At 41.3% G+C, this 24,012-nt stretch overlaps 1 protein-coding gene across 1 annotated transcript in view; it reads left to right on the top strand.

Annotated features, from left to right (window-relative positions):
* Positions 1-24,012, top strand: part of LOC118401221 (transmembrane protein 266-like) — a 68,492-nt gene that overhangs the window by 18,289 nt on the left and 26,191 nt on the right. Inside the window, exon 3 of the mRNA XM_035798545.2 lies at positions 1,131-1,337. Coding sequence (XP_035654438.1) covers positions 1,131-1,337 — 207 coding nt within the window. The remainder of the gene's footprint in view (positions 1-1,130; positions 1,338-24,012) is intronic.

Here is a 24,012-nt window from a genome sequence, read left to right as displayed (position 1 = left end):
TACGGACAATGTCAACTGTGATATAGCGAAGCACCAGAGTGAGCTGGGTGCACAATTGCGCATGTACTTTCCCGAAACGGACGACACAAACAACTGGATTTGTTATCCCTATGCCTTCAGTCCACTTACTGATATCTGAACAAGAGAGCCTGAGTGAAATTGCAACAAGCGGCTCTGTGAAAATGGAATTTAATCAGATGCCACTGCCTGATTTATGGACAAGGCTGCACTCACGTACCTATGTGAGAGTGGATTCTCAGCCCTCACTAGCATGAAAACTAAATACAGAGCCGCAGACTGTGTGGAAAATGATTTAAGACTGAGACTCTCCAATACAACCCAACATTGCAGAGTTATGTGCATCCTTTCAAGCACACCCTTCTCATTAACCTGTGGTGGGTTATTCACATTTTTTGATGAACATGTAAGGTTTTAAATGTAAGATGGCTAAATAAATAAAGAGCAAAATTATTGATTATTATATTATTATTTTTGCCCTGGTCCTATAAGAGCTCTTTGTCACTTCCTACGAGCCAGGTTGTGACAAAAACCTCACACTCATTCTTATGTTTAATAAATGTTTTGAATAGTGTGGCAGGCTTACAATGATGGCAAAAAACAACAATTGAGAGTTCAATGACCCTGGCGCAATAGGGATTACGCAGCTGGAGGTTGAATGTTTGAAGGGGTACGGGGCTATAAAAAGTTTGGGAAAAACTGCTGTAGTGTATAGCAATATGCTGACATTTACATTTATATAATCAGGTTTCACTATCTCACTTGCTTATTCAGGCCAAGCTCTTCTTAAGAGAAAATACCATTGTTGTGGATGTTGTATCTGCTTCACCATTTGAGGAAGCACAGTTTGTGTAACCCATCATCTGTTTCCATTATGTAGGCTGTAATGTATTATTGTCCCTACACACCTGTATCTCTGAAAAATGGGTTCTAATAGATATTGTCCCTTGCCTTTTGTAACTATTTTGTTGATCAGTGAAAGACCAAACTCTGAAGTACTTTACCATTAGATTGTGAGAGAAGATTCATTTGTTTAGTTGAATGTGTGAGTCCTGGGCCCTCCACTACTACTAACAGAGTGTCCATGGTGTTACGTACGTTGTGTCCTCCAGGGCCCTTCCCCAGGCCCAGGCCCAGGCCCAGGCCAGAGTCTCAGAGCTGGAGGTGATCTCCCAGCAGGTGGAGGAGGACAACCAGTGTCAAAATCCAGTCCAGCTAGGCAGCTTTGCTTACAGAGACCTGCCTCTGGCCGCACTGGACATCTCCCTGGCCGGTTCCCAGCTCATCTCCAACCTGGACGAAGACGACAACAGAGAGGGGTAGGTGGACACAGAGACCCGTCCCCTCTGTGTATCTGTGTAGGCCTAACCATCAGCCTGGACCTGGATTAGTCCAAGCTATGCTCAGTCCATTTTTGTGTATAATGCAGTCATACTGTATATTAATCTTTGTTCTATGGCTTCTTTCTCAGGTGAGATCATTCTTACACAGCCATAGATACGTAACTGGAAAGACAACTAACCTTCACATTTTGCCATGGGTCAAAGAGAAAAAATGTGCTGTTCATTTTCTGCTATACTACCCTGTGGTCAAACTCTGTAGCCACAGTATGCACTTCGATGCATTGCATACATTAGATAGATTACAGGAGAGACTTGAGTGTGAGGATATTGTACAGAGATAGAGGGTGCAGAACATTTGCTTAGGCATGCTAGGAATATGTTATACATGCTGCTGTAGCCTAGTGGTGAAGCAAAAATAGAATAAAGACAATGTCACCATCTAAAATAAGCAATGTTTCTTGACTGAAAATGTGTCATTCCAGTCATCTGAATCGGTGCCTAATTATTCAATAGGCATTTGTTTGCCATGAAATGTTCAACCAAAAGGATGCTACTACAGAGATTGTACCTAAAACATTTCCCCTGTGTTTTTGATAATTGTACAATTACAATAACTGACATAGAACTAAGCACAATCCATAACCAAAATGGCAGAGATAATGTCTGCTTTCATTCTCTATCATGCTAGTTCAGCTCATCATAATGATACCTGACATGCCATTGAATCACTCACATTCACCTCTCATTGTGGTGTAGGATAGTTTGAGGATACAGTATGTGTCAGTAGTGTCATCCTTGCATTGTCAAGGTATTAACTGACATGCCAGTGAGCCTACACTATTCGTCTCAGTGACATTTCTCTGTTATAAAAAGATTCCTCCTTTCAACGTGCACTTTTGGCTCAAAACAAACAGTGTTGTTAGCGTCACATTGTTCCTGAAATGTCAGGCGCTGGTGGCTGTGTTGTTGGGTGTGTTCTCTCTGCCCATAGGCCCTGCTCGTCCTGGTTGGGTGTTTCTCACATGGCCCTATCACTGCGCTGCAAGCTGAGTGTGTACAGGCCACACACCCTCTTATTCTGCCAGTACTCTCAGGATGCGTGACTCACAGGCCGTTGGGCATTCTCGTCTGTGCAGAGAAAGTAGACAAACACCATGAGCTTAATTAGAGCATCCGCCCGCCACGTCATTCAATGCCTGCTGACATCACCACGCCCGGCTGGGACCTGGTCCGGCCCAGGGCTCTGTGGGAACCAAGGGGGGACAGGTGATCCCCAGTCCCACGCCACACACCCAGGCCACAGAGTGCAGGAGCTGGCAGCGCTGGCATCACTTTGGGCACTCTCAGGAGAACGTGTCCATGTGACACTCTGTCACACCTTGAGAAAGCACACAGCGATGTGGAAAAGTCATGGGATGCTAAGGTGCATCTCTAAGGGATTTTAGAAGTCTGACTTTTCTGGTAAAGTCTCTGGTTAAAATAGCTATTTGTTTTGATGAAAGGGATTGGAATGATTTTCTTAATTGGAATGATATTTCCCTCCAAGCCTGGGAAATATGATTTAGCCCTGTGGTACCTTCATAGTAATCAGAATAGGCGGTGGTGCCAGTGAAGCTGGAGATATGGCATGTTCATTCAACTTTTTAGATTGGAATTTCAGATTTCCAAACCACAGGCATTCCAAGGCCTACTCGTCATCAGAGTTTCACTGTGGGCTCATGTTTCCATCCGTTGGAAGCATTCGTGAAAACAGAGAAATATGCAGCCACGTCACAATTTCTTGTTTACTCTGTGAGTTATGTCTGTAGCATTAGAGGAATGACAGAGCTAAGTTGATATTGCACATTGTCATTCAGACTCATTGAAATAGTCAGACGCCCTAATGACTAACTGAGTGTACATTCTGATTATTTATAAAGCATTGTTATCCCTACCATCATGCACATTATGTTCCTTAACATCCTCTCAACCTTGTCTTAATACATTTATAAGAAAAATCTATGTATAATGTAGTGCTTTCTCTAAATGTAGACCCTTATGTCATGGTCAATATTTGGCATGAACACCGAAACTGATTATGTAACGTTCAAAATCACATTGGATTATTGTTTTCCTGATGCTGACTCATTTTTGTTCATAGATGTCCATATCAGATTAGCTTCTTAGTTCTGCTAAACCAGACCTGACAGACATTCCAGAGAATAAATGAACGTTGTTTTAAAGCTGACACAAACACTGTAATTTGTCCACATGACTAAATATGGGTCTTCATATATGGGTCTTTCATCAAGTAATCAATAGCATACTATAACGTTGGTTGCTTAGCTGAATGGGGTTACCATCAGCCCTGGGTTTACCATCCATTTTCCAAGTAGATGTAACGTCATCACATCATTTTGGGGGGGTTGAAATTACATGGAAGCAATGTTGATTTAGTTTTTGCCCAGTGAGAAGGCTTTAAAGAGGACTTCCCTTTGTTGTGCTCTGAATAGCTGTGAAACAGAAGAGAGTCTTATAGTGCATGTGGTGGGTTTTGCATTGTAGCGAGCTGCTGCACATGGATCTCTATCAGCAGACGTGGGCGATTATGTAGGAGGTGGATGTTCTTGCGGACAACAGGGGGCACATGAAGTACTAGCAGATTCAGAGCAGTGATAAGTTCTGGATTTATTAATAGACTTCTTCATTGAGCTACCTTCTTGCCCAGAACATGCTAGAGACTACGGTGTTGTGGGGTGTTGCTTCCCACTCTTATCACCTTATTCACCCCTTCTGATTAACCTGTCATATGCTTTTGTCATGTTATGACGTTCAGCTTCTGAAAATCCGCCAGCATCATCACAGGGATGTGGCATAGAAAGACATATCCAAGCCTTTCATTGGTTATAAGACATATGGTAAAAAGGGTTGTTTCAAACACTTTCTTACACACTTTAACAGTTTATGAGTGTAAACGGACTATGTATAGTGTGATCTGTTGGTCAAGATGTGAAGCTGCAGCATTAAGGTGAATTAGAGTGACGACCTTCCTTGTGGGTTGACCCTTCAAATCCAGATTTAGTTGAGTCCAGGTCCCTCCAGAGAATCTCCAGGCCTCTCCAGAGCTGTGCCAGGGGCCAGGGCTCCTCTCTGAGCTGCCAACCCAGGGCCCATAGCCCTCACTCGGTATATCATCTGCCAGACCAGCCTCCAGCCCCAATCCACCAACAGCAGCAGCAGGAACAGCAGCATATGCCACTAATCTCAACGGGGCCAATGTGTGAAGTGTGTTGCGTCGCAGCAGTGACAGATGGTTAATCTGGGTCAACCTGTCGCTGTGACTGGAGGAGAGAGAGAGAGAGGAGGGACCGTCACCCTGCCTGCTCCCATACTCCCATTAATTAACAAAGCTGCCCGCCAAAGATTAGTGGGAAATGGCTCCATTTGCCAAATGTGGGTTTGCCTCTGTCGTGTCTGTGACTATCATTAAATGTGAAAACTGTTATTTTATCAAATCAATTCTCTAGATTTATAACTAATTATTTAACCGTGAATTAACTTCTTTCGGATCAGTGGAACGCTAGCGTCCCTCGACAACATCCGGTGAAATTGCAGAGCTTTCATAAAATCACAAGTGCAATACATCAAAATAAAGCTTAACTTGTTAATTCAGCCGTCGTGTCAGATTTCAAAAAGGCTTTACGGCGAAAGCAAACCCTGGGATTATCTGAGGACAGCGCCCCGCATACCAACACATGGAAAACATATTTCAACCAGGCAGGTGCGACACAAAAGTCAAAAATAACAATATAATTCATGCCTTACCTTTGAAGATCTTCTTCTGTTGGCACTCCAAAATGTCCCAGAAACATCACAAATGGTCCTTTTGTTCGATAAATTCCTTCTTTATATCGCCAAAATGTCAATTTATTTGGCTCGTTTGATTCAGAAATACACCGGTTCCAACTCGCCCATGACCAAAGTATAACTGCGAACTTGGTCCAAACATTTCAAACAACTTTCCTAATCCAACCTTAGATATCCTCTTTATGCTACCCATCCCGGATCCGGGATCGTGACTACGGCTCAAGCTCATTACCATAACGCAAAATGCAAAAAATATTCTTCGAAATATTTAACCTCCACACATTAACAAGTCCTATAGCTCAAATGAAAGATAAACACCTTGTTCATCTACCCAGCAAGTCAGATTTCTAAAATGTTTTACGGCGAAAACATAGCACATATTTATATTAGATCACCACCGAAACAAAAGACAAGAGGCAGCCATTTTGTCCCAGAAAATATCAAATTTAAAAGTAGGATTAAAAAATAAATAATTCACTAACCTTTTGAAAATCTTCATCAGATGACAGTAATATGACATGTTACACAGTACATTTATGTTTTTTTCAATAATATGCCATTTATATCCATAAATCTCTGTTTACAATGACGACATTTCAAAAAATGCTACTCAAATGTCCGGAGAAATGATGATAGCTCCGACAGATAACGTCAGATAACAAGCAATAAACATGACTAAATATACATGTTCTACATATAGTTACAAAGATACACTTCTTCTTAATGCAACCGCTGTGTTACATTTATTTTTAACGTTACAGAATTCATTCACTAGGCTATACTGAGACGGCGCTCAGATATTAGCAGTATGTCTCCTCTACGTTTGGAGTCCACAGAAACCCAAAGGACGAGGGCGCCAAAGGACGAGGGACATCGCGCTGAACACATACAAACTTTTCCCAGATCGCTAGCTGCTTGGGAAGGGTGGGAGCGATGACGTCAAAGTTGTCCCAACTTTTCTGTTGCCAAGAGAGAGTTTGGGAGAATGGCTGCCCTGAGAGTTCTGCTTTACATACAGACATAATTTAAACGGTTTTAGAAACTTTAGAGTGTTTTCTATTCAATGATTATTATTATATGCATATATTAGCAATTTTGGGAAAAAATATTTTCAGTTTACTATGGGCACGCACTTCCTCCAAAGGGGGCAGTATTCAGCCCTATCTCCAAGAGGATATCTTACAACGTAAATAATTGATCAAATTTAAGACGGAATATACTGTGTTCAATAGCGGACAAAAACAACGTGGAGAGAGCTCCAGTTCATGCGCGCCACACAGAAGAGTCCACTTGGCTTGACACTCACAATGAACAGCCCTACTTCTTAATTTCTCAAAAGAAAAACATCAACCAATTTCTAAAGACTGTTGGCATCTGGTGGAAGCCATGGGAACTGCAACCAGGTCCTCATAAATATAGTTTCCCATAGAAACCAACTGAAAACAAAGTGACCTCAATGTTTTGTTTACCTGGATGATTTGTCCTCTGGGTTTTGCCTGCCAAATAAGTTCTGTTATACTCACAGACATAATTTTAACAGTTTTAGAAACGTTATAGTGTTTTCTATCTAAACCAATTATATGCATATCCCAGCTTCTGGGCCTGAGAAACAGGCCGTTTACTTGGGGCATGCTTTTCATCCAGACTTGAAAATACTACTCCCTATCCCAATGAAGCTAACTAGGAAGTCAGGGCCCCACAGAAAATGTTGAGATTACAAAGTTATAATTTTCAGAATATAACTATTCAGATATTTTGTAAGTCGCTCTGGATAAGAGCGTCTGCTAAATGACTTAAATGTAAATGTAAATATTTTAATATCTGATCAATGAATGATGAATTATTATTACCTCAATTCCTATTACTGAACGTCGCAAACCCTTGGATATCTGCACGAACCCTAGCCAAAACAAACAGTAGGTATTGGTTACTAACAATGATAGAAAAGTCCCTAGTGGGCTAAGCCGATATGACGGCTTGGTAGACAGAGGAAAGGGGTGGGGACTGAGAAAGAGCGGGAAAGACAACATGGATTCACTACACACAGTCTATAATTATAGTCATTGAAGTGCTAATCCTTTGCACGTGAACGGCCACTAATTCGAGAATTGCAATTTATATATTTACACCCATATGTCTTTGTTGTCTTCTCTGTTGGAATCCTCAATTGTCCTGTAGAGTTCATCAGAATGTCTGGTTAACTTTCCCAGAAATTACAATGCCTTTCATGGTTGTAGGTGGCAAGAATGGATACTTCAGAGTACCATTCGGAAATGTTCTTATATAATAGCTGCTTCGGCGGTTGACAGTATTCTCGTAATAGACTTATGTAATTTCTAGCTGCAGACTAGTAATTATGAGTCTAAGATTTGCTCTGTAGTGATCAATAGTCTCAGAGTTTAACCTTTTCCAGCTGTGTAGCCAAACTACAGCTGTTAGGTCTCCGTAGCCTGTAGCAATTCCAATGTGGGGACTCTGTCCCGGCGTTCTCTGAATTCTTAACCATTCGAGACGTCCGGCTTACCGTGGTTCTCTTTGGCAGAGTTGTAGTTTAAACCATTTCACATGAAGCGTCAGCTGTATGTTTTCTAGTCTGGTGTGAATTTATTTAGGAGTGGGTTTTATACACTTCAGAGAAAAGGGCGGTCCATGACGCCTACGTACCACCTATGCTCACGTGGGCATGGCCATTGATTTGGTTAACTTTGTATGAAAACCTGTACTCTCATTTAGAAGGTTAGCATCACAATAATTCTTTTCACAAATAGTTTCATGTTTAATCACATACGTTTCACAATATTTGGATGTAAACCTGACAGCTGGGAAATGTACACTTTAAGAGATACAGTTGTGTGTTTCCTGTCCTTCATGAGATCACCAAATGGAACACACTTGTCATAACTGTCCCTTAAGTGTCCATGGACCATTTCCACATCCTCCAAAATATAAATATTGTTTAGTTCTCCCATTTTGGGGATTAGGAGTTTTGAAGAAAATAAGTTATTTGCTTTGGTAGACTCTCTCAATACTGCATGGTAGTTTCTAAATAAAGGAAACACCAACATAAAGTGTCTTAATAGGGCGATGGGCCACCACGAGCCGCCAGAACAGCTTCAGTGCACCTCTGAAACTCTATTGGAGTGATGCAACACCCATTCTTCCACAAGAAATTCCATAAATTGGGCTGAGGATACCATGAAATTGGCGAGAGAAAAAATATACACTGCAGTTCAAAAGAAGGCCAGCATCCCGGAGTTGCCTCATCACTGATGTTGAGACTGGTGTTTTGTGGGTACAATTTATTGAAGCTGTCAGTTGCGGACTTGTGAGGCGTCTTTCTCAAACTGAACAATCTAATGTACTTGTCCTCTTGCTCAGTTGTGCACCGGAGCCTCCCACTCCTCTTTCTATTCTGTTTAGAGCCGGTTTGCGCTGTTCTGTGAAGGGAGTAGTACACAGCATTGTACGAGATCTTCAGTTTCTTGGCAATTTCTCGCATGGAATAGCCTAGACATTTCTCAGAACAAAACATTTAAAAAAGATATATATTTCTGGCCATTTTGCTGATGTTCCAGATACTCAACTAGTCTAAACAAGGCCAGTTTTATTGCTTCTTTAATCAGAACAACAGTTTTCAGGTGTGCTAACATAATTGCAAAAGGCTTTTCTAATGATCAATTAGCATTTTAAAATGCAGAACTTGGATTAGCAAACAAAATGTGCCATTGGAACACAGGAGTGATGGTTGCTGATAATGGGCCTCTGTAGATATTCCATAAAAAAAATAGCTGTGTCCAGCTACAATAGTCATTTACAACAATGTCTACACTGTATTTCTGATCAATTGTATTATTTTATTGGACAAAAAAAATGTGCTTTTCTTTCAAAAACAAGGACATTTCTACGTGACCCCAAATGCTTGTAAGATGGCGCTGGAGCAGAAGGCAAACATTTTACATGCCCCCAAACGATTGTGTTTTTTTGTTTGTTTATCTGCGTTGTTTGTAACAATTTTGTTTTTACTCATTTTGTACATAATGTTGCCGCTACCGTCTTTTATGATCGGAAATAACTTCTAGACATCAGGACCGCGATTACTGACCACTCACCGAGGCAGAGGATATACGGCTCCCTCTGGAACAGGCCCCGACCCCCGTGATCTGCATGAAGAGGAGGCGGAGAAAGAGAGGCCGGACAGAGGGCTGCCTTCTGAGAATTTGAAGGCGATCGAATCAATCCCCACTTCCCTCAATTCTGCTAGCAAACGTGCAATCTTTGGACAATAAAATTGACGAGTTAAGGTGAAGATTAAACTACCAACGGGACATTATAAACTGTAACATCTTATGCTTCACGGAGTCATGGCTGAACGATGACAATATCAACATACATCTGGCTGCTTATACGATGTACCGGTGGACTATGTATTTTTGTAAATAACAGCTGGTGCACTATATCTAAGGAAGTCTCGAGCTATTTCTCACCTGAGGTTGAGTATATCATGATAAGCTGTAAACCACACTACCTACTGAGAGTTCTCATCTGTATTCTTCGTAGTTGTTTACAACCCACCTCAGTCAGATGTTGGCACTAAGATAGCATTGAATGAGCTGTATTCTGCCATAAGCAAACACTCACCCAGAGGCGTCGCTCCAAGTAGCCGTGGACTTTAATGCAGGGAAACTTAATATCATTTTAAACAAATTTCTATCAGCATGTTAAATATGCAACCAGAGGGATAATAACTCTGGATTACCTATACTCCACACACAGAGACGCATACAAAGCTCTCCCTCGCCCTCCATTTGGCCTATCTGGCCATAATTCCATCCTCCTGATTCCCGCTTACAAGCAAAAATTAAAGCAGGAAGCACCAGTGACTAGATCAATAAAAACATGGTCAGATGAAACATATGCTAAGCTACAGGACTGTTTTGCTAGCACAGACTGAAATATGTTCTTGGATTCCTCCAATGGCATTGATGAGTACACCACATCTGTCATTGGCTTCATCAATAAGTGTATCGATGACGTTGTCCCCACAGTGACCGTACGTACATACCATGTCGTGGAAATATTCAATCAATAATATTTCTCAAATTCCAGATCCTGTGAGTTCAAATAGACTTTATTACAAAGTAATATAAGCCGAGCTGGTTCATGAAGTAACTCCCTTTCCAGCCTTGGCGCACACTTTTTATACAGGTTTCATCCTTACGTCACACACATAGTATGTAATGGGATTCTTCTGGTGAAGGAGAGGCGGACCAAAATGCAGCGTGGTTATCTTTAATCAAGATGATAACGAACAATTACAAAAACAATAAACATAACGTGAAAAACCGAAACAGCCCTATCTGGTGCAAACAAACACAGAGACAGGAACAATCACCCACAAAACCCAACACTAAACAGGCTACCTAAATATGGTTCCCAATCAGAGACAATGACTAACACCTGCCTCTGATTGAGAACCATTTCAGGCCAAACACAGAAACAGACAAACTAGACACACAACATAGAATGCCCAATCAGATCACACCCTGACCAAACAAAACATAGAAACATACAAAGCAAACTATGGTCAGGGTGTGACATAGTAACTCCTCTTTATGTTAATGATTCATCCCCTCTGGCATTTTACCATCATTATCTTTTTGCCTTTTTGCCTTGCCTAATTTTTGCTCGGTTTCACATTAGGCCATAGCAATGGCACAAAAATAAACAGACATTCCCACTCTCAAGACAGGTGCATGTGTAACGGATGTGAAACGCTAGCTTAGTTAGCGGTGGTTCGCGCTAAATAGGGTGACTGTTGTTGATGTGTGCAGGGGTCCCTGGTTCGCGCCCGGGTATGGGCGAGGGGACGGTCTAAAGTTATACTGTTACACATGTCTAATGGTGTCTAATGACCTAGACACACATATAGAGTGCACTTATCCTGCTGACTACTTCAAAATGTATAATGGGCACACATGTACTAGAAAATTCTCAATAGGCGTAACCATAGCAACAGTAAATAATAGGCCATAGCAATGGTACAAAAATAAACAGACATGTCCACTCCCCAGACAGGTGCATGTCTAATGGTGTCTAATGACCAAGACACACATATATAGAGTGCACTTATTTTACTCTAAGATGTCACAAATGTTCTGTCCCAACACCCACCGCCTGGTGTATCTTGATGTACACTCAATCTCCAGAATTCAGCCCGCTTCCTTGGTTATCTCCGCTTTCACATGAGGATATACACAAGGCAACGCATGGGTAATTTCCTGACAACATAGACCCTCCTCTTATGGCAAGATCACTAATATGTTATATTTGAATAACAGGCCCCCCTTACTCCAATTGGTCTGCCAGTTACCAGCTACCAAGCCATGTGGCAGGAGTCCTCATAAACTGATATCCCAACAATGCTACTAAAATAACCCCTGCTACTACAAACATGGCCCATGCCTATAGTCTCCTTCAATTACGGTCCCTATGGTGACTGCCATGAGAATATCTCCTGCATGTAATCTGTCAAATGTTCACCGGTTGTTAGAAATTGGGAAAGAGATGAATGAGTTGGAAGAATATCCAACCTAACAAAACTCTGAGTCACAGGTTTCTTGAAAGTTTACCATAGTGTCTGAATTGCCATCACTATCTCTTCTACTCTCACCATGATCTGGGTATGTGTAATGTTCGATTTAACTTAATTAACTCCCTATATTGTGCACAGTTAGCTGTCCTCCCTCTCCTATGAGCTATCGCCTGTAACAATATACAGTCTCTGGGCATTTATACTCCTCTATCAGCACGATGTTAATTTATGAGCACCCACAGATCTTTAGTACAGTCACGTTCCATCCCACTTAACAGCCCTGTGTAAACATTCTGTCTCAAACACCTCCTCCTGCTACAGATACATTTGCACATATATAATTCCATCTAACCCATAACACACTAGTCAATAATCCTCCTAATGCACTTCTTTAATTACAAACATACTACAACATTCTCAAATCAATTAGTCAATATACATCAATCCCTCCTCTGGAACATTGATCACTCTGATGCTCCACAAAACCTAATAAACATATTGTCTTGAAAAGGAAAGAGAAAAAAGCCATGTTTAATAACTTCACATCACTCATTGATGGGACCTAAACTACAATTCTGATTATATGGTTAAACAAAAGAGAACAAAAAACGTAATGGTTAACCCAAGTTATCATTCAGTGAGTTCTCTAACAACTTCCCTGTCGAAGGACACTTAGAAATAAGGTTTCTGGAGCCTCCCTTGGCCTAATAAATTTGAGCAGTGCCGTCACCCCTTACCGTTCAAAATCAACTCTCTCTCGCTGTATCCGAATCATAACTACAACATTTTATAAATTATCCAACCCAAATTCAGAATGACAATCCTTAGTGCTTACTTTGAGTATATGACTCGATTCCAGCTTCTTAGGTTAGCACACATCGTCCTGGTTAGAATGTACATTTGTAAATGGAACCTTTTATTGCTGTTAATACCGCTTCTCATTACAGCCCCCCTTTGTCCCTGTTTTCCTGTTGCAAGTGGCCTGGTGATGAAAGATCAGTATCACAATGCATCCGTAGTCTATATTGTTTGCAGTGTGTAGACTCCCCCTGTCTTTCTCCTGGCACTTAATCATTCCAGCGTGTCTTTTTCAGATATCGTTTATAGTTCATCTTCCCAACGGCACATGTAACTCTTGCCTGAGCCGTTCTCTCTTCACGCTCACTCCACACGCTCTCTCAACACTCCTGCCCCGGTTTATAGCTCGGACTCAAGTAGAAGTGTTAAACGTTACTGTCGTTTTGCATGCCTTTGTCACTCTTTCTTCAGCAGGTTAGGGAGGGTGTTGAGGTTCACACACACTGTTTGTGGTCAAATGATTCCTACCATGCATTAAGACACGATCTGACGTCACCTTCCATGATAACCTAAAAAAAAACATAGATCAGAACAACAGTTTAGTTCAATTCATTTCTGTTTCAGGAAATCCAGACAAGCATTGACTATATGACGAATTATTCAGTAACCTTTTCTTAATAACGTTATCTCTATGACAAATGTCAAAGAGCATAACAACATACTGTTACTACTAAAACCATTTTCAAAATGAGAGTTACCAGATCAGAAAGTTATCACAGAAATCCCACACTCCATAAATCCCAATCTGGTTAAATTTGTATCTAAACAAAAAAATGATATATAAAATCAGCAATTTACATATCACACTCCATTTGGAGTAACTGTCATCCCTTCTTAACATATATCTTTCCTTCTATATGCAGACGGACAAAGTACATTTGTAGATTTACCCAAAGAACAGGAGACCAGGAAACTGGTCATTTTCCCCTTCGAACACATGATTCAAAACAACATGTTGAATAAAATATGAACCCATTTGAATAACTAATCAACTTAGAACTACAACAGTAATGGTACCACTCTTATTAGAGACTGGTGTTTCACATTCATTTTATAATTAAATCCTACCTGTTCCTGTCATTTCTAGTGAGATGAATCAGGCATCACCATTAAATATTTCCTCTCCCTTTTCTTTCCCTGACCTTCTGAAACCATTTAAACACCTTTCAAAGCATTTTCATCCCTCTGCATACCCAATTTATAACTGAATTGAAAAAAAACATCCAAAATAGATCCCACAGTATCAACACCACTAACGCATATTCATAACCGGTAAATTGTGTGTGTGTGTGTGTGTGTGTGTGTGTGTGTGTGTGTGTGTGTGTGTGTGTGTGTGTGTGTGTGTGTGTGTGTGTGTGTGTGTGTGTGTGTGTGTGTGTGTGTGTGTGTGTGTGTGTGTGTGTGTGTGTGTGTGTGTGTGTGTGTGTGTGTGTGTGTGTGTGTGTGTGTGTGTGTGTGTGTGTGTGTGTGTGTGTGTGTGTGTGTGTGATAAACCATATGACAAAAACAAACAAATATGGCCAGGCCTTATTTCATTTATTAACTCCACTTTAACACCGAATCCGGATAACTATATACAGTTGAAGTTGGAAGTTCACATACACTTAGGTTGGAGTCATTAAAACTCGTTTTTCAACCACTCCACAAATTTCTTGTTAACAAACTATAGTTTTATCAAGTCCGTTAGGACATCTACTTTGTGCATGACACAACATGTGTTTACAGACAGATTATTTCACTTATAATTCATGGCTTTAGAAGCTTCTGATCGGCTAATTGACATCATTTGAGTCAATTGGAGGTGTACCTGTGGATGTATTTGAAGGCCTACCTTCAAACTCATTGCCTCTTTGCTTGACATCATGGGAAAATCAAAAGAAATCAGCCAAGACCTCAGAAAATAAATTCTAGACCGCCACAAGTCTGGTTAGTCCTTGGGAGCAATTTCCAAACGGCTGATGGTACCACGTTCATCAGTACAAACAATAGTTCGCAAGTATAAACACCATGGGACAACTCAGCCGTCATACCGCTCAGGAAGGAAATACATCATTCTCTCTACTATTATTCTGACAAAGTGGTGATCCTAACTGACCTAAGACAGGGAATTTTTACTCTGATTAAATGTCAGGAATTGTGAAACACTGAGTTTAAATGTATTTGGCTAAGGTGTATGTAAACTTCTGACTTCAACTGTACCTATCAAACTGCTATATTTCATTAACCACTCTCCCAAGACCATAGCCTCAAGAAACATTTCAAAGAGAGATATTGAAAACCGCTCCTCTTCTGGAAAAGAAAAGTGTACATTTCGTTAGCATTCACTGTGCTACATCTTAAATCAGCCATCCCAAAGTATTATTTATGAACCACACATGATAATGCTAAATCCACTGTCCTTACGCCAATCATTAAATGTTTGTTTTAATCCACCCAATTGTTTATTTATCATGCACTACCCTTAGACACAATTCACTCCCATATGGTATTATATGATTGGTCACTCTCTTCCTTAACCATGTACAATTATCCTGGTATCATTACTAGACCAATGTTCAATCACCATATGTAACCGCTGTTTCACCTTAGATTGTTCCTGTTAACCTTTCTAAATGTAATACTGTTTCCTGTCGCAAATGTAGTCAATTTCTCATCTTAAGGAATCAGTGATATTTGATCCCAGGCATCTAATAAAGAGTTGTCTCCCTTAATTAACATACATAATGTATTGGACTTCCATCAGTCCTGGAAGCAAGAATCCTACTCAAGACACATCAGATAATACAGTGTTCCATTAAGTGGATTCGACCCCATCTGAAATAAACAATCCCAGAACCCCTTTCTGGTAATCTTATCAGTTTAACCTGTTGCATTAATTTAGTAAAATACAAAACTGTTGTTTGAACCTTCAAAAAGTCAGAGCTGTCTCATCAGCTTAACAGTCAATACTTATTTCATTCTACTTTTATTACTGGACACTATTCCACTTAATGGAAACCAATTATAATTTTAGAATACATTAACTTCCTGCTCAAATTCACTGGTGTTACCTAACTATAAAACCAAGCAACAATAATCAGAAACTGTCCAATAATGTTTCTCATACCTCTACTTCAAATGTCCCACTGCCTGCTCCCTTTCAACCGCAGTGACTCTTTTTTACAATCTCAAGGCTCAATCCCTCTACTCATCATTTAACCTTGTATTGAAACCTCAGCTTTTCAAATTACTAAAATATTGCATCATTAAAGTGCTATAAAAACACTAATAACATATTACTATTCACATACTGTCAACACTCTACATTTACGTCAATCCTCCTTATCAATAGGACTATATTTGTATCACTAACCACTGCTTCACACTGTCCTGGAAATGTCCTGTATTACCAAATCATGACAGAGCAAACCACACACAAGTCAGAGTTATCATAAAGTCCATCTTTAATTATATGAGCTTCACCATAGCCCTGTGACTCTAAGATCAATTCAATGTCATAAATGAATTCTCTGAGAGTCTCATAAGTTTAAACTACTAGGGTTTTCTTCTTGAGTTGCATGGTTCTCGACGCTCCCAAATATGTTCTCTTATTTTTGCCAGTTGTACTTTACCATATCTATAATTCCTTGTGACCCTGCTCTACCACATAGTTTACTAATGTGGCGAGGTTTGGTATATGAGTTTCTTCATCTTTTTACGCCAACAACAAATACACTACCTTACATATTGTATCAACACATAACCCCAAAATCTACACCCTTTAGTGATTGTTTGAATGTGGCGTGATACAAAGTTAGACTATTTTTAAACATCATTCGTGCTCTCGCCCATATATACTGCCCATTCTAATATGTTGCCTAATATCCACTGTCCTTGATTCTCACACGGGTTACTCAACCCTGCTCTGCTAAGAAGCAGGGTTGATCAAAACTCTCTGATTCATAATGCAGAATTATTTTTTTTGCCAAAAGGCAGTCAACACTCAAGCTAACTGGCTGAAGTTGGCTAGCTAATTTAGCTAACGCTACTTCTAGACAACCAAGAGAACACATCTTCACTCTCCATTCTACTCACTCGCAGGGCTGGTTAGGCTCTTTACATGTTTGTTAACAACATTGGTGACTAACTGTGCTGCTGGCAATAATTCAAATTACGTTATTTCCCTGACGTTTACTGATACCGGCCATATTCAACTCGCATTCGTAAATTCCTAAGTTTTCTGCACTCTGGTACATCCAAACCAGTGCTTTGAAATTCAAACAAAATAGCCTGAGCAACTTTACCAAGTACCCCATTTTACAATATCCATACTCAAAAATGCGGTTAGTGCAATTACACTGATGGAACGCTAACTTTAATACGCTGATATATTGATTATATCTGGTTTTATGTGATTGTGCCGAGTCATAATTTCCTCCCTGAATTCTTTTTTTGATTTGAATTCTCCGTTAGCAGAGAAATGTTCCCTAATATTATCCTTTTTCCTTGTGCGCTTCTTTCAGCGACTCCATGGTTTTAAAATCATCCTCTAGCTTCATATTACAGAGAAAAACGGGGCCGTTTGTCGACATATGAATAGTTATTATTCCCAAACCTCTCCCTACTGTATCTAGGGTGTTATAGATTTCTTCACTCCCGTCTATATTTCACACCTTCTATTAACTATTTTCCAAGCCTCTCCCTATTTTCCTGTGGTATTTGTATTTATTATTTTCTCCCTAGTTTTGTTTTATTATGCTATTCACTTTATTAAAACCACTTTCTTTCTCTTGTTCTTAGATTTCTCCCTACTATTCCAGGGCTAAATCTTTCTAACGGTCTGTTTAAGCCCTGGATGGCTTGACCACACTCTATTCCTTCCTATTTATATCCACATTATTTTTCTTTCTCTGATTATTGTACTCGGTTTATTGGTTATTGCCCCTGTCTCTATGTTTTTATAATTGTTCTCCCTTTTTGAGTATATTCTTACTTCAAATGGCACGGTCTGACACATTGTCCTCCGGGATCCTGTAGTGCCAGAAGACGTGTGTAAAAAGAGCCTCCGCAGTTTCCATGGCCGACGGGAGTCCAGGCAGAGGAAGGAGGCGACAAGCTTTGGAAAACCAATCCACAATGACGAGAACAGTGGTGTTCCCCTGGGAGGGTGGAAGGTCAGTGACAAAGTCCACCGAGAGGTGAGACCAGGGTTGTTGCGGAACCGGCAGGGGAAGACGCTTTCCATAGGGGAGGTGTCTGGCTGTCTTAGACTGGGCACAACCAGGAAGTCCCTAGACAAGGTGGGCCACCAGTAGTTCTCAGTCAAGCAGGCAATGATACGGCCTATCCCAGGATGGCCCGACACAGGTGCCGTGTGCGTCCAGGTAAGGAGGTGGTCCCGCACCCCCGTGTGCATGTAGGCGTGGTTCTCCGGGCACTGTAGAGTTGTGGTTTCCGTACGCAGGGCCTGCCATATGTCGGCATCCACGTCCCACACCACTGGCACAATCATACGGAATGGAGGGATGATGTGGGTCTCCTCTCCCTACATCATAGAGGCAAGACAGGGAGTCCGCCTTCACGTTCTTCGAGCCTGGCCTATAAGAATGTGTAAATTGGAACCTGGCGAAGAATACAGCCCATCTGGCCTGTCTCGTGTTTAGTCTCTTCGCTGTCCTGGTGGGGTTGCAGGTAGCCTAGTGGTTAGAGCATTGGACTAGTAACTGAAAGGGTGTAAGATCAAATCCCAGAGCTGACAAGGTAAAAATCTGTCGTTCTGCCCCTGAACAAGGCAGTTAACCCACTGTTCCTACGCCATCATTGAAAATAAGAATTTGTCCTTAACTGACTTGCCTAGTTAAATAAATGTTCAATTTAAACAATAATAATGTACTCCAGGTTGAGGTGGTGCGTCCACATCAGGAAAGGGTGTTTGGACCCCTCCAGCCAGTGCCTCCACGCCTTCAGAGCCTTCATCGACCGCCAAGAGTTCCCAGACCCGTACGTCGTAGTTCCTCTGGGTGGGGCTCAGCTGCTTGGAGTAAAAGGTGCAGGGCCACAGCTTTGGAGGCATTTCCGGTGCAATGGGACAGCACTGCCCCAACTCCTACTTCAGAGGCATCCACACCGACAATGAAGGGAAGTGAGGGGTCGGGATGTGCCAGCACGGGAGCAGTGGTGAAGTGTGCTTTCAGCGTCCCGAACGCCATCTCCGCCTCTGCCAGCCAATGAAGCTGCTTGAGACCTATCAGCAGGGAGGTAAGAGGTGCGACCACCGTGCTGAAGCCCCGGAAGAACCTCCGGAAATAGTTGGCAAAACCAGCAGTCTGTGTACTTTTAGGGCTACCTCATATCCACAAAGGGAGTGGAGATGGTGGAGCAACATGTCAGCGCAGTCAGGTCATGGCCCATCCCCAACTGCTTTCATGGCGTTGGGGATGGGCCATGACCTGACTGCGCTGACATGTTGCTCCACCATCTCCACTCCCTTTGTGGATATGAGGTAGCCCTAAAAGTACACAGACTGCTGGAAAAACCAAAAAAAATATTGTTTAACTTCTTATGGATCATTGGGACGCTACTGTCCCACCTGGCCAACATCCGGTGAAATTGCAGAGCGCCAAATTCAAATTACAGAAATCGTAATATTAAACATTCATGAAAATACAAGTGTCATATATCATTTAAAAGCATAACTTCTTGTTAAGCCAGCCGCATTGTCAGATTTCAAAAAAGTACACCATGCGATTATCTGAGGACAGCGCCCCGCACACAAAAGCATTACATACATTTTCCAACCAAGCAAATGTGTCACAAAAGTCAGAAATAGCGATAAAATAAATAACTTACCTTTGAAGATCTTCATCTGGTTGCAATCACAAGGGTCCAAGCTACATAAAAAATTGTCCTTTTGTTCGATAAAGTCCTTCTTTATATCCCAAAAAAGTAAGTTTCAATGGCGCGCTTGACTCAGTAATCCACCGGTGTCCCTTGTTCAAAATGCATACAAAATGAATCCCGTAAGTTACCAATAAACTTCTTCTAAACAAGTCATACAACGTTCCTAATCAATCCTCAGGTACCCTATTATGTAAATAAACGATACAATTTAAGACGGAGAATAATATATAATAATAATAATATATGCCATTTAGCAGACGCTTTTATCCAAAGCGACTTACAGTCATGTGTGCATACATTCTACGTATGGGTGGTCCTGGGAATCGAACCCACTACCCTGGCGTTGCAAGCGCCATGCTCTACCAACTGAGCTACAGAAGGACCATAACAGAATACCGGAGATCATTACCATAGATAAATAGCGAAGTACGCGCACTCACCGGAACGCGCTACAAACACTACAGCCAAAATGGAAGTCTGAAACTCTTTCTAAAGACTGTTGACATCTAGTGGAAGCCCTAGGAACTGCAATCTAAGAGGACTTCCTTTTATATTCCTATCCCAGCCATTGTAATCAGAGGTGAGCTGAAAAATAACATTTTGGATGGATTGTCCTCGGGTTTTCGCCTGCCATATCAGTTTTGTTATACTCACAGACATTATTTTAACAGTTTTGGAAAATTTAGAATGTGTTCTATCCAATACTACCAAGTATATGCATATTCTAGCTTCTTACTCAGGCAGTTTACTTTGGGCACCTCATTCATCCAAACTTCCGAATACTGCCCCCGAGCCCGAACAAGTTAACATATAGATTATGCTCCAACAGTCTTCCCAGCACAGACCTGACTAACGAGACATGCTGGGCACAGTCAGCAGAATTGACCAAAATGTTGTTTATATAAACCACTACGCTCCTTACCAGCATGTCCCGAAACACTTCGTTAAGAAAGGTCTGGAAGACTGAAGGAGCATTAAACAAATACTGGTAATGTCACGTGGTCGTGGAAAAGGCCGTTTTCTATTCGTCGCCTGCACGAATGCGCACCAGGTTGTAGGTGCTCCTCAAGTCCAGTTTTGTGAAGTGCTGCGTCCCATGCATTTGTTAAATTGTGGTTGGGATGAGGGGTAAAGAATAGCTGAACTTCACAGTGGCTTTATTTAGTGTTCGATAGTCAATGCAGGGGAGCAGTCCCCCATCTTTCTTCTTAACAAATAAATACGCTTGAGGAGGCTGGTGACGTAGAGGGGAGGATAAAACCCTGCTGGAGGCTGTCCTGTACGTAGATCTCCATGGCCTCGGTCTCCGCATAGGAGAGATGTCCTCTCGGAAGGGCTGCGTCAGACAGCAGGTCAATGCCACAGTCCCAGGGGCGATGAGGAGGCAGGTGTGTAGCCTGGGTCTTAGAGAAAACCCAGTGCAGATCCTGGAATTTCTCCGGTAATTCTACTTAAGGGGCGTGGTCCGGACTTTCCACCATAGTGGTGTTGACTGACATCACAATAGACCTCTGACACTCCTGCGACCAACCCAGCAGTCTCCTCTCGGACCAGGAAATAACAGGGTTATGCCAACTCAACCAGGGGAGACTTAAAACAACGGGGTGCGTGGGGGTGTCTATAATCAAAAGGGTGATCTGTTCTGAGTGTCATAGGTCAGCAGAGAAACGGGAACAGTGATGTGATGTATGAGCCCTGTCCCTATTGGACAATTATCCAAAGCTCGGACCGGAATGGGTGACTGTAGGGGAACCAAAGGAATGCGTAATGCAGTAACATGTAGCACCAAAAACCCAAAATAAAACAGACCATAGGTACTCACAAGACCAATGGACCTAGGACAATGATCGACAAGGACAATGGAGAAAAGAGGGCACATATATACACATACTAATCAGAGGGAATGGGAACCAGGTGTGTGTAATCAGACAAGACAGTCCGAGGTTGGTGGTAATGAAACAGTTCAGTGACCCCTCGACCTCCGGAGCTGGTGAACAGAATGAGCAGCAGTACCAGGGGGATCCGTGACACTATAGTTTCCTTAACTGATGTTACTTGGAAAAATTGGTCACTACATTCAAACTGCTTTATGAACAAGTATCATATCTAAATCTGAAATGTCAAGAACAGATCACTATGGAGTCAGATGTTAGTAGAATTAATAATTTAGCCTATTAAACACAAAAACTGTTTCAAGTGACAATTAGGCAAGTCTGATGCCAAAAAATAAAGGACATTTTTGCCTATTTCAGCCAATAGTGTGTATGTCCAGTAGTTAGCTATACCGTTAAATGGCAAAAAAATAGAAATGACTGAAAACACTACCAACATTTTAATTTAGTTCAAGTACCACCAAGCTACTGCAAAATGTAGTTGAATTATTAGTTGAACTACATGCAGTTCACTACTCCTCAACACTGTTCCCTCATTTACTTTGGCAGTTATCTATAGATTGATTACAACAGTGCTCTGAGTTCCCTACTGGGATCAAGTCCTTCTGCTACTTATTCTGCAACCATTGAAACATGGCTGTTGCTTGGCACAAGAATGATGCCGTTAATTATACACTCAATTGTACATTTCAACAGTCAGTCGAATTAAAAATGAAGTGATATGAACATCACAGAATGTAAGAATACAGTAGAGAATGAATTTAACTGAATCTGGACATCTCTGTAGATGGATTTCTGAAAAGAGTAGAGGGGACTATTTCAAACACACAGAGGAACAGTCCTCTCCATCAAATTGGCTGTGCAGCAGGTACCACATGCTGCACAGCTGAGTAGCACAATTTGTGGGCATGGTTTGACGGTTTGTTAATATTCACAGACATGCAAAGTGTGAGATTGCTTTTTGGGCTGAGAGTGAGAGAGATCAAGTGTATTGGTGAAAACCCATTTATCAGAACCAGCTTGTCTGCTGCTCTGCAGATGTAGGCCAATCCATCTCCATTTGCCTTATATTAAAAGCCAATTTCTCCAGCAAAGAATCGCCTGAATTCCTTTTGGCACCATAAATTCCAAACAGCAGGTAGTGAGGTGCATATCCTGCACCGTGTTGTTGTATTCCTGTATCACTTCCTGCAGGTGGTCATGCCAGTGTCGTCTCCAAGGATCCACTCCAATTCGCATATTTCCCCAACAGATCCACAGATGACGCAATTTCTATTGCACTCCACACTGCCCTCTCGCACCTGTACAAGAAGAGCAGCATTTAATACCATAATGCCCTCCAAGGTCATCACTAAGCTCAAGACCTTGGGACTGAATACCTCCCTCTGCAACTGTATCCAGGACTTCCTGATGGGCCGCCCCCAGGTAGGGCTGGGCGATATGGCCAAAATATCATATCACGGTATCTACATTTTTAAAAACGGTTTGACAGTATTTTATGTTTTTGAATAATAAAAGTTAAAAGTATGCTTTATGAGTAGTGCGTGACCCAAGGGTGGCAACACATACATTCTAAGTTATTTCAATGGGTCTTTCTCCATTCTGGTGGTTTTATACTGTTCAATTCAACTTCAACCAAAAATTATTTTCAGCATTTACATTCATTTCTGCACTCATTTGAGATCATTTCCACACGTAGGGCTGCATGATATGGGCAAACAATCTAGGCCTCATATTTATATTGGAATCATTTATATTGGAATCATGGAAATATTCAAATTAAAATTCTATAGTTAGAATATAATAGTGGGCACTTTAAATAGAGTGTTTGACATGACAACAACTTAAAATGCCAGGGAGGAGTTATTGTTACAGGGTAGGAACTGAAGTTTTGACAAGTGTTTCCTATAATCTTGATAAAACAGCACCGGTTGTCATCAACATTATTGCATGTGCAGCATTGACCATGCAGAGACTGAACGCAAGGAACAACAAATGCGCTCCTTGAGTGACAGGAACCGGGGCTAGTTTTGTGTAGAAAGCGGCATTGAGAGCGATATCGGAGAGAGATGACTCAGGTAGCGAAGTAAACTATAAAAATGGTCGTTACACATGGTGTATCACATTTAACAAACCAAACATTCAAATACTGTTATAGAAGGTAAAGTAAAAACACAAACCGGTCGTGCATCAATACAGCTACAGTGGGGCAAAAAAAGTATTTAATCAGCCACCAATTGTGCAAGTTCTCCCACTTAAAAAGATGAGAGAGGCCTGTAACTTTCATCATAGGTACACTTCAACTATGACAAACAAAATGAGAAGGAAAAAAATCCAGAAAATCACATTGTAGGATTTTTAATGAATTTATTTGCAAATTATGGTGGAAAATAAGTATTTGGTCACCTACAAACAAGCAAGATTTGACTGTATATCGTAAAATATGTTATACCACATCCGCCACGTTGACCCTCAACACGGGGGCCCCTCAGGGGTGTGTTCTTAGCTCCCTCCTGTACTCCCTTATCCCTAACGACTACTTGGCCACACACAACTCCAACACCATTATAAAGTTTGCTGACGA

This window comes from Oncorhynchus keta, chromosome 22 (genome assembly GCF_023373465.1).
Source record: "Oncorhynchus keta strain PuntledgeMale-10-30-2019 chromosome 22, Oket_V2, whole genome shotgun sequence".
NCBI lineage: Eukaryota > Metazoa > Chordata > Actinopteri > Salmoniformes > Salmonidae > Oncorhynchus > Oncorhynchus keta.
The sequence above is the reverse complement of the archived record's forward strand: the minus strand, read 5'-3'. Positions and strand labels throughout refer to the sequence as shown.